The 12,860-nt window shown below is 37.8% G+C and overlaps 1 protein-coding gene across 6 annotated transcripts in view; it reads right to left on the reverse strand.

Annotated features, from left to right (window-relative positions):
- Positions 1 to 12,860, reverse strand: part of cadm2a (cell adhesion molecule 2a) — a 476,687-nt gene that overhangs the window by 13,648 nt on the left and 450,179 nt on the right. For 4 of the 6 annotated variants that reach the window (XM_081353638.1, XM_081353634.1, XM_081353635.1 and 1 more), the window contains 2 exons: positions 11,987 to 12,165; positions 7,049 to 7,159 (listed from right to left, as the gene is read on the reverse strand). In XM_081353638.1, coding sequence (XP_081209764.1) covers positions 7,049 to 7,159; positions 11,987 to 12,165 — 290 coding nt within the window. The remainder of the gene's footprint in view (positions 1 to 7,048; positions 7,160 to 11,986; positions 12,166 to 12,860) is intronic. The other 2 variants (XM_081353639.1, XM_081353637.1) reach the window with 1 other exon arrangement.

The raw sequence follows: 12,860 nt of genomic DNA on the forward strand, positions 1-12,860 counted from the left end.
ACCTTCATGGTACAATCGAACACTGGAAATTAACATTTACAGGGCAAGTACTGATGTGCTTCCAAATTGAAAGCTGCAGAAAGATGGTTGGCCTACCGAAATGATTGTAACATATCAAAACACCGCCCTCATTCAAAGCACGAGTCTATGCGGAAAGCCAATTGAACGGAAACCTCCCAATAATTCACCTAATATGAAAATCCAGCACAAGCTATTCAATGGCATTTATGATTTGATTGCTGTATGCATGATTTGCTCTGACTCTTGGATTCAAATGTTCCACCACAATCAACCAGAAGCAAACCAAATTACGCATAAATTGTAAAATGCAGTGGAATGGAAAGATGGTGTTATTAACCAAATTATGAGTTTAAGTGTGAGCTCATTAGACTTGATTAGAAACTCGGTTGGATATTAAGCTGTTTACAATGAGATACATCAACATTAGTCCTCAGTGTCTGAGAACATCTGCAAACTTCCACATTTAAATGGATTATTTACAAATGTAAGGCTCAGAATAAAGGTTAACTTATTTTGCTTAAACATTTTAAAAAAATTGAGTTTTTATTTTATATATGCAATTTTTTTGTACAATATATATATGCAAAGTTTTATACAGTATATATTGAAAGGTGATGTACTACATTTTTGTTACATACTTTTGTCCTATATTTAATTTAAAGGTGCTGTATACTAAAGCATAAACATACAATAATATGTTTTCATATATTTGGGAAAAATGCTAAAAAAAAAACAATGCTACAGCCAGTTATGCTACTTTGAAATGTGCGTTCCTTGTCAGAATGTTTGCATTTGTTTTGGTCTGTGTTATTCCGCACACTGCCAATTTACCCAACAGTATTTTGACATCCCGGGTGGCCAGTTGGCGGAAAACACAGCGTATTGTAGCCAGGGAAGCCAGCAAACAAACTAGGTCAGAGATCGCAGATTCTACCCGACTAAAAAGCCTCGTCATCCATCCAAAAATCTCAATGACCAGAGGCATATTAAAACATGGATAAATCAACTCATCACCTTACGATGTAAGTCTCCTCGGCCTTTATTGTCAATTGCACGTGCTCCTTTTGCGCGTTCTCAATCTGGCAACCCGCGTGAGCATTGAGTCTGAGGAGGGGGGGTGGGGGAAACAATATTTTGTTTTCTCTCCAATATTTTGAATTTGAACTGCAGTATCCATTTCAACGCAAGCTGTCAATATTACATACTGCACCATTAATATGCAGTGATGACTACAAGCCATTTATTAGTACACTGACTCCACCTGTGGTGTGAGGTTATCTGTTTAACAACCGAAGGCAAACAGAGGCGGGAAAGTAACAGTGATAATTTTTGCATATAGAAATGCATATAAAAGTTTAAAAATGGCATATAAAATAAATGTAAATAAACGTTTAAATTTGGAGGTTTGCACATGTTCTGTCAGAAACAGAGGATCAATGTTGACATATTTCACAGTAAACGTACTGTACTCTATATGATAATTTGGATAGGTTTTTTGCTTGTTCTTTGGGTAAAAGCATTTGTATCCATTTATGACCATTCAAAAAGCTACATGAGCTGAAAAACTGCAGTTGAGATGAATGGGAATGCTAATGGTTGGCTTTCTCTAGGTATTATAGCCAAACAGGTCAATAAAACATCCTATAAGTATTTCATGAGAATTTTACAGTCTCTTAAACAATCTAAAAGCATAGCTTTGGCTGATTTCCCAGTTAATGGACAGTGTCTTTTTTTCTGGGAGGGCATATGAATATTCTGCCTCCGACTTCGGGATGTACATGTACATACTCACTTCTCTTCATAACACTGGCAGCCAGCCAATTAAATTATAGTAGAGGTCTCTGACTAAATAAATAAAGACGAATAATGGCTTAATGCACTGTTTAATATAACTATTCCCCATTTTCTTCTGGAATAGAACATTAGACAATTGTGTCTAATGGAAATTTTTTACCAGGAAGAAATGGATGCTGTTGTATTTGAGTTGTGGCCCTCACGGGGGCCCAATCTAGGAAATAAACGTTAAACATTAAACATCCAAATCAACCATTCCATCCATTCTCCATCCACGCAGAAAGGGAAAAAAAGGCTAAATGCTCGTTGTCCATCTTTCAATCCCTTTACCCAGCACAGCAGCCACTTAAATGACCCGTGAATCTTTAGAGGGCTGATTTACATACAGGATGCTCTTGAGAGTTGATCTAAAGCCAAACGGGGGCAAAGGTGACCGCTGAGTTGGTCAGCACGGTTTAATTAGATTTTCAAAACAAATTACAGCTTCTAACTGTGCTTGAAAAAGTGAGTCTGGAGAGAGACACAATGATTGAACCCAAATAGGGTGAAAAAGAAAACAAATACAGGTGTTCTCCACCGAGAGGCACGAGCAGGCAAGATACTGAATGATTTGGAGACTTTACACTGTAACATTCATAATTAGGCTGTCATGCTTCAAACTTGATCTGCAGTGAATGCCGGGAAATGGCGAGAGTGGTTATTTCGGCAAATTAAAGCAGCTCAAGGCTTCCAGAGGATTACTTAAAGTGTCTCCTTTCCACGGAAACTAAATGAATGAAGAGAGTCTTATTCGTAATTCATATTCGGTGGCAGAGTTTAATGATTTTTCTTTTTTCCTTTCCTGTTATATTTTAAATTGTTACCATAAGTCTTCCCTCGACATGACTTAATGTGACAGATCATCAATAACCGTGCCGCGTGACCGAGGAAAAAGACCTTTGTATTACATTTTAATTCCTCCTGTGTTGTGTCATTTTCAGAAAGGAGAGAAAGGAGGGCGCTCAGGACTCCAGTCTCAATATTTAACTGACCCTCCAGGGACACGGCAGCTGAAACAGCTGAAACTTTGACTTATCCATTTAAACAGAGACGTTTTTTTTCTTTTTTTGCTGGTGTTCTCTGGCAGCCCCTCTGAGGAAAAGCTTTTTCATCCTGGAACACACCTTTCTTGGAGTTCAAATCAATAATTCTAAGATGTTCATTGATATGAAGTTCAAAATCATTTTAATCCTTCTACTGAGAATAAGCAGCAGGATGAATGATTTCCAAGATGAAATCCTCACTCTACACTTCTAAAACCCTATTTGGGATTCGTTTTCTGGATATATGTCTCTAAAGTAATTGTGTGTAATGATTATCGTCAATTGAGACAGGATAAGTAATGTCTGTGAAACTGAAGAGATGGATTGTACCCAGGAGCACTGCAAATATTATAACGCTTTTAGATATTTCAAAGTGTACCCCCTCCACTTTTTGGGAAATAAAAATTATATTTTAAGAGTTTTGCTGCTGTGCCAAGAAAGAAAATTGCAGCCACCTACAATGTAAAGACTTTAAGATCAAGCAAAGCCTCTGTGTAAGTGGTAATTTGCTATAGCGGTCACTTTCCTGCTATTTAGCAAGGACAAATGTTAAGTCACATAACTAATATTAATGATCCAAGCTGGTTAGGTCCCTCCTACATTTCAGATTGTTGCTGCACCCCTGGATGTGTACACTTTGCCATCACACATAACGGTGATGATCACACAATCATAAAATTATTTTGTTGTGCTAATTATTACGGCAACATATTTGAGATTATCTGGCAAAATTCATTCAAATTTCAGAGAAAATATAACCAAACTGTTGATATTTGCAAACCTACAATGCACTAAAATACTTCTTGTTCTTAGTCCCTTTTTTATACTGTAATTTCTCTCAATCACTTTGCTTCAATCACAAAATTACAGGCTTGTGCACATTTTTTTGCTTTTTGCTAACCAAACGAAAACACAATCCTTTCAATCTCGTATACATGGGATGTCAAACGCATTAAGGAACAATGTAAAATTACATTTTTTTCCCCCTAGTTCTCTTAAACTGTATTAGGTTTAAGGTTGTATGCCATGCAACATTTTTCACTGGCACAGTCTATAAAAAGTCATGAAAATCATCAGGGCTCCTCGGTAATTTTAATCGCGCTGAATCGTGATAACCCTCGTCTTGCGATTCACACATAGTAGCTCCAAGTGTTCACATGACTTGAAGAAATAACTCAAGCATCTAAAACATGGCTCTAGACTTCTCATAAAGCACTAATTGGATGAACAAAGCTTTCCAAGGCGGCATGCATTGCTTGCAGACCAGGAACAAAGTGTTAGAACTTGCAAATGATTCTCTGAGGATTGCTCATTTGTTTGCTTCTTACTGGGACTACAGCCCATGAACGAGGCAGTATCCAGGCCACAACTGACAGGCCCACGTCGGCCCATTATGCTCCTGCGGTGTGGCCATGTTGAGTAATTGCTAGGCTTCTGGTCAACGCTTCAAGAAACATATGTTCCACTCCACACTGAGAGACTCCTTGCAGGAGGCTAGTCGTTTCCATGTATAACGTGTCTCCTTTGACAAAGGGTCTTGGAGGAATCCACAGTAACCTACAGCGGAAATAATAGGACATAATTCGAAATAATTGGTTTTTTTTTCAAGCCAACATATTTCAAAGCTTCAAAAACTTCAGCACTTCCACGATAGACCCTTCTCTGTTTATGTCCTGGAGTTAAATCCAATTAAGCCGGATAATTCTTGGCAGACGCTGGACAAGTTTAAAAAGTTTTGTAATAATTTTGCAAAACTGCTGCGCTTTGTTGTCCTCCCTTGGCTAATGAACCTAAAGCCAGACCCTCCCTAAAACAGATAAATTTCTGCACTTTCCTCTCCCTGTCCAAAGACAAAAGGCATGACCAATCATTATCCCTGTAAAAGTGTCTCAGTGGGACAATAATAGCGCAGGGGTCTACGGCAGGGCGCTTTCATGCTGATTATGAAAAGTGAGCTGTAAATATTTTAAAATTCTCAGCATCCCCAGTACTTTATTCAACCTTTCAGCTTCATAAGGTCAGAGCTAATTTGCAAGCCACAAAAACGCATTTGGCAGATTTAACAGGGACGGGAGGCGCACTGATGGCATCGTCAGGGCCCTGTGTTTCTTTGAGGAAGAGTTATTATTCCCATTAAGCCCGGCAGAACGATGAGGCCAGAAATTCGCCGCTGGTACGCCCCCATTGATCGCAGATAGGAGAATGAGCTGCTAATGCATTTAGAGAAATAAGATCTGTTAACGCTGCAGACGTTCAGCATTACAAGCTCAGAGAAAAATTTGCTTCGACGGAAGGCATACGTATGTGTGGTATTTTTTCACAAATAGCTGATTCCATTCTGGTCGACTCTGGTTGTAAACACAATGCAGTTATTCCAGCATAACCTGGCACATAACTTGGATATCCTTAGGAATAGTCAGCCTGCTGATTACATACAGATGCAGGATAAACTTTAATCTTCTACAAAATCCCATGTTTAGTTCAAATAATCCTCAAATTTAACCAAGTAAGCCTCTCTGAAGAATGGAACGGTGATGCTATCATGATACAGTACAAACACAGCCATTTTGTTTTTGTGCAGAAACTTCCCTCAAAGTTGCACCAACAGGGCTGTACCCCTCACAAGTGGCACAAAAATAGGTAGACATTCAAACGACCCTTTGTAGAGTCCAGGGGGATTGCGAAATTTTTTATTTTCGCCTTATAAATCACAGTGTCTATATTTAGCAGAAGCATTCATAAACAAGAAACAAAACAGACCCTGATACCCCTGAGACCGGACATTCACGGCTAGGATCTAAAGGACACTTATGTCACATGGTATATGCCTCCAGGCTTGCTGTCTAGGTACTTAACTGATGGGAACCGTTGTCCAGATCCTCTAAAGATGCACATACTCCAGGGTAGAGGATAGTTAAGGTGACCATTTGCTCACCCCCAAAACTTGTCCCAAACCCATATGCTGTTTGACATTGTGATATACGACATGTAAGAACCAGTGGCAAGGCTCAAAACTCGCATATGCGACTAAAAATAGATGTGTGCAAACTGTAAAATGTATTTAGGACCATGTGTGCAAAAGAACCCGCAGGTCATAAAAAAGTCTTAAATATCTTAAATGGTATATCAAACGTCTGAATTATTATTTTAAGAGGGCTTAAATTTGGGAATAAAAAAACGTGAATCATGATACGGCCTAATGTGATTAAACTTCAAAAGGCTATGATTTCATCAAATAAATGCGAGCAGTAGCACTGTATGTTTCAAATCAAAATGTATTCTACAGTCTTGTGGTTTAGAGCAGTTAAAAGCAATTAATACCATGTGTTTATGCCAATAGATTGCTTGAGATCTACAGCTGATGAATTATGACAATGTTTACTTTATGTTTGTATTATATTATGTGGTAGACGGCTGTATGACAGCTGTATATTTTTGACTGAGCAGCCGGCAAAACATTATTTAACATATTATTCAATATACTGTATAGATTTGACTAGTATTGTACTAGTATCTGTTTATATCAATTATTCTATTTGGTTATTATTTACTGCACCCCTAAAGTTTTTAATTGCTCTCCTAAATGTTTCAACTCTTCACATGTGCTTCTTGGGAAAAAAGTAAGCATCAAGCCCTGATTGGTATTTTGCTTTACCAAGGTGAAACCAGGCTTAGATGTACTGGAGTCTAAACAACTTTTTTAAGAGCTTAAGCAAAGGGGAATTTCTGTAAAGATTCTTAAATTCTCCATTTGTGTTCAATGAAAAAAAAATAACAGCATACAGGTTTGAAACGACACTAGCATGAATAAACAATGAAACATTTTGTATTGTTTTGTTGACTCATACCTTTAATAAGATGGGTTGAAAACTAAGATAAAGATACATAAAGGCTCAAACTGTCACAGTTGAGATGCTATACATAGTTAGAACATGAGTGAATGGTGAATGGAAGAGATATGAACTAAGCGAGGACACACAAAGGTACAGAGAGACTGCAGGGTACAAAAACACTTCTCTCCAGATGTCCTTGGAGCTGCAGACTCGAGTCAGAGGAAACCAGCTTGGGGAGAAGAAAGAGAGATATAGGCATGGAGAGGGAAGTGCGTGAGGAGGATGAGGAGGAGGAAGGGCAGTGGGGTTGTACAGTACCTCTGTTACCGGTGACAGCAGAATTGAGATTCTTGGAGTCTAAGGGACCTGTAGTGTCTGGGAGGGTGGGTGCAGGGGAGGTTGTGGATGGTGACGGTGTGGTGGGGGCATCTGTCATATACGCAACAAAAAACAATGACAACAAACATGTAAACAGAAAGGGACGACAAAAGACAAAACAACAATGACAAGGGGGAAGAAAACCATAACAATGGAACAAATAAAACAATAGTTGTATGCTGACACAATGCAAATAAAAACTGAATGGGTTTAATTTAACAATGCACACATGAATAAACTATTGAAAAAATGTACAGAACATTCCAGAAATGCATGTCTTTCTTTATGATGTTTATGGATAATGGGTTTGGTTTGTGTATAATATATCAAGCCATTCTAGATGATAGCAAAATGACAGTTTTGCTCACAAAAATGATAGAAAAGAGAAAAGCATCAATATTTGATTTTGTTATATCAAAAGCGGTCTGCACTGCTGAAATGATAGATAAAATGTAAAGAACAATCACCGTAACAAGCCTTTTGTTCCTAATAATATATCCTTATATCAAGGCAGCTTAGAGCTCAATATTAGAGCATCTTTAAAAATGGAAAAAGAGCAGATACCACTAAATCTGTCTGTATACTATACCTATCTGTATCTGTATACAGCATATACAGTATATACAGTATATATATATATATATATATATATATATATATATATATATATATATATATATATATATATATATATATATATATACATATATATATATATATATATTCTAAGTAAAGGGGGCCAGGCTAAAATGCAAAAGCAAAGTTCACTCATAATCTTATATAATTTCAAGGTGCAGTTGAAGTTGAGTGATTTATGCTTTTAAAACAGCAGGTATCATTTAAGCCTCTTGAAGGTTCAACAATCAGTGTAATGCTGGCAGTCGTTATGCATGCATAAGGCATATTTAGTGCAGTGATAAGGACAGGAGAGCAGTTTTGGGCTCAAGTTGATAAGCTAAATCACCAGTCTGCCTTCATACTAATGGACTCAAGCAGACAAGCAGAGTAATCTAACTGATACAGTAGCTCAAAATTGCACAGCAGCCACCAGCTCTGGCTAACTATAAATTAGACAGTGCACAGGTTCCAGGGCAGAGATTAGTTAACAGCAGCTCATGGCTAGACTTGTGCATTTTTTAAGGAAAATGTAAGTGATGTTGAGCCATGTGAAACTCAAGGCATTGCTAGGCTGTTGCCAAGGTGTCATGAGTGTTAGAGCACTGTCATTGCTTATAGGCTTCCTATGAGATTTGTTTCAGCTGGTTTATTGTCCAATCACACAGGTATCATTTACATTTGTTGCATAAATGGTGCAGGAAGACTTACACATCAAACTTGAATTCTTTCAGTAGTGAAAAGGGTTTGTTCATATGTATAGGTTAGGAATATCAACAAAATATTAGCTCTAGAGCAATAGTAAAAGTTTTGCCTTTTCAAACACCACTACAGTTGGCTTGGCTTGTTTTTTTCTGAAAAGGATCAGATAAAGTTTGTCTTTGTTTCCAAAGAACATTATTTATAATGCATTTAATAATGAACAAACAAAAGATTTTTCCCTCTGAAAGTTAATTAGCACATAACAGTATATTCCTGCCCAGGGATATGGAGAAACACTTCAACAATACAGAGAAATGTGAAAAGATATTAAGATATTATTATCATTCTAATAATAAAATCCGGTGCAAAATTACTTGCTCTTGTGAAATGATCTGCTAGGTACATGTTCAGCTTTAACACATACACACAGCAGCTGATAATTTCTCAAGAGCAAGTCATTTGGCACAAGATTCTATTACTAGAAAAATAACGACTCACATATGGCAGGGTTGTAAGCATTTCTCTGTATAGTTGAAGTGCTTGAGTGATGTTTTGGATGTTAAAAAACACAGACTACACGTAAATCATTCATTGGCTGATTTCTCCAAAAAGTATAAACATATAGGGCCCTATTTTAACGATCTGAAACGCAAGTGTCAAAGCGCAAAGCGCAAGTAACTTTGTGGGCGGGTCTTGGCGCTGTTGCTATTTTCCCGGCGGGATAAATGACTCTTGCGCCAGGCGCAAATCTAAAATGGGTTGGTCTGAAGTAGCTTCCTTATTCATAGGTGTGGTTTGGGCGTAACGTGAAATAAACCAATCAGAGCGTCATCTAACATTCCCTTTAAGAGCAGACGCGTTTGTTCTAAAGCGGATTCCTATTGTAACGGCGGATTTGCCAGGCGCGCACCAGGAGCGGTTCACAGCCGAGGAGAGCAACGCTCTCGTCAGGGACGTTGGGGATGGAGAAACCCACCCAAATTAACTTCGGTTAAAAAGGCGTATGATAATTTGGGTAAATGTGTAAGCTAGATGTATGCTTTTATAATAAATTGTCTATCTATCTTTCTATCTACAGTATCTATCTATCTATCTACAGTATCTATCTATCTATCTATCCATCTATCTATCTATCTATCTATCCATCCATCATCTATCTATCTATCTATCTATCTATCTATCTATCTATCTATCTATCTATCTATCTATCTATCTATCTATCTATCTATCTATCTATCTATCTATCTATCTATCTATCTATCTATCTATCTATCTATCTATCTATCATAATAATGTATGATTTGCAAAAATTAAAACTGCTGCTTCTGTGTAGATGAGAGAATCAAAGTGTATGCGCGTTGTGCACACGCTACATTGATTATGGCCAAGCATGCGCCCTTAAAATAGCATATGAATGACATGCACAACGCGCCACTGACTTTAAACTATTTTTTCCCGGTTAGTTGCGCAATTGTTTTCTAAACCTGCAAAATAGCATGAAGGAACGTTTGCGCTGGAACACGCCTTCTTTTTTGCGCTGAACCGCCCAGGGAGCGCAAGTTCATTCCCTAGTTTAGCGACGTGCTTCTGTGGAGGGACAGAAGCTTTGCGCGGTTGCAAAATAGGAATGATACATGCGTCGGTGTACAAAGTCAATTGCGCTGGGTGCAAGATAGGACCCATAGTCTCTGTTGCTTTGTTTATTTGATCATCCGGCCAGCCCAACATAGCAACACTAAATCAACCAATGGGGTGAGTTTGGGGAGTGGCTATTTGTTTAAACAACCAATTGTAGATAGTGGAAGTGTTTGGGAAACTTTTAAAAACATTCATTATTATTTTCTGTTTGATGAGCTAGTACTGCAGAAATTCACCTTAAAAAACCTTAACTTTATAACAAAAATTGCACTAATTTTAAAAGTACAGCTTATGGAAAGAGCAAATCATGAGATTTTGGCTCTTAGCTTTTTTAGTTAGGGGATATAGAGAATTATTAAAGTGTTCAAACCTGTTCAAACAGTCTAGATACTATTGGCCTGCTCTAATATCTTATTTAAATGTCATGGCCCAATTTTAATTAAGGGTGAGATTTGAATAATAATATTGACTATACCTACAGTACCTCTCAAGTACCCCACTGACATGGCAACCCTCTGCCTGGAATATCAAGCATTCGGCTGCATATTGAACAGGTAATATTGCATTTGGAATTGGCACAAATGCAGGACATTGACATCTGATGAAGGACAGTGACCATTATATTGCTCCGGGTTCTGTGCTAATCACTGATGGAAGGATGGCATCATGTTTTGCCATTTAAAAAGACAGTAATGAATTCAGACATGGTGCTTTATATTTGTGACACCCAATTAGCTTTTTATTCCTACAGAGAAGGTGTCAGTTTTATAGTATCAACATCATTAAAAGCTTTGGTTCTCCTTGTTGTTATAGTGTCCTGACATTTCAATGAGCCACTGACTGGACCCCTACACTGCACCATAACGGCTAATTAAATCTTCTTAAGATGGCCTGTGGGAGGATACAAAAGCCGAGGTAGAGGGAGAAAGTGAGAGAAAAGTAACTTCTCAAATGGAGAGCCTGAGGAGGAATTTCCCGGACTGGAGGGGTTTAGTGTCAAGAAGGCAGGAGAGACTCTTCCGCTTGATGCTCACAGTCATATCCGTTCTTAGCCTGTGAGCGTTTCCGCACAGCTGCCTCTGATGAAAGAGATGGCAGATGTGGACGCAGTGTAGCCTCTGAACCTCAGGCTGTATCGAGACCCATCATGCTTTACTGTCATGCTAAGTGTGTGAAACTCATTCTCTTAAGTGAAGTCAGAGAACGACAGAGAAGAGTGGGTTGCTGCATATGTACACTTCTTTTGTGCAATATTTATGATGCAGAGGTGATCATACGTCTTTGAAAGATTATCACTAAATTAAAGGAATATTTCAGTCAAAATTAAAAATTCTATCATCATTTACTCATGTTAATAATACTAGCTTTTGCCCATATTATAAAAGTCAACGAGACCCAAAAAGTTCAAGTTCCATAAACGTCATACAGGTAATGTGAAATGAATCCATACGACTTGTATGAAGTCTTCTGAAGCAATACAATAATTCTGAATGACGAATGGATTGAAATTTAAGTCCTAATTCACTTTCAAATCAAATCAAAACTAACTTATACAAGGACTACATCAAATACGGCGACAAAAAGTTTGGGGTTCTGTTGATTTCCATAATATGAACAAAAACAACTGACATTCTTGAAAATATCTCCTTTTGTGTTCTGCACAATAAAACGTCATACAAGTTTGGAAAATGAGTAAATTATGAGTAAATTATGAATTTTCATTTTTGGCTGAACAAACCCTTTAAACTATGGTTGATCTATCAAGCCAGCAATCATTTCAAGGCATTGCAGCTTTCAAGTGCTTCACTATAAAAATGACAGTTACTAGCAGGGTAGAAACGTAGGTTTGATTAGCGATGCAGATGCTTTCTGCAAGGGCTGTGCTGGCTTTACATGTTTCTCAGATGTTACTCTGTCACTCACCATAAATAACCAGCTTATATTCAGCATGACTGGTGCCGAGGTGATTGGAGGCTTCACAGCGGTAGGTGCCGTTATCTGTTTTGTTCAGTGACGTGAAGGTGAGTTCTCTTCCTTCGACAAACAAATGGTCCAGGTCTGGCAGCTCTCCTCCGTCTTTAGTCCAGAGCACTGGGTCTGGCCTGGTGAAACACTGACATTTAGCTTCTAATAAAAGGCATTATTATAGCTATTTTAAAATTAAATGAAATTTTTATTTTTTTTTATTATTTATTATAGTTTATTATTTATTTCCGATCCTTTGATAACAACATTTTGCACTTTAGGATCTACAGAGCTGTAGATGCTACACACAGCCAGAAACAACACAAGGTTTGGCAGACATAATAGCATCTATTCTCGTTCCTCATTCTTACATCACTGTGACTGAGTATCTGAACACCAAAAAGGCGTTCTTTACGTAAATATGAGTGGTCATGTGTTTGCATGCATTCAAATGTATTTGTCTGATATCGGAATACAGTATATGGAAATACAGAACAGGCCATTTTTGCAGCTTAAAGAGATAGTTCACCCAAAAATGAATATTCTGTCATCATTTACTCACCTTCAAGTTGTTCCAAACCTGAATGCATTTCTTTGTTCTGCTGAACACAAAGGAAGATATTTTGAAGAAAGTTTGTAACCAGGCTGCTTTGGGGCACTGACTTCCATATATACTATGGAAGTCAATGGTGCCCCAGAACTGTTCAGTTCCCCACATTCTGCAAAATATCTTCCTTTGTGTCCAACAGAACAAATAAATGTATACAGGTTTGGAACAACTTGAAGGTGAGTAAATAATGACATAGTTTTAATTTTTGGGTGAACTATTCCT

Source organism: Scardinius erythrophthalmus (genome assembly GCF_964197995.2).
Source record: "Scardinius erythrophthalmus genome assembly, chromosome: 23".
Taxonomy (NCBI): domain Eukaryota; kingdom Metazoa; phylum Chordata; class Actinopteri; order Cypriniformes; family Leuciscidae; genus Scardinius; species Scardinius erythrophthalmus.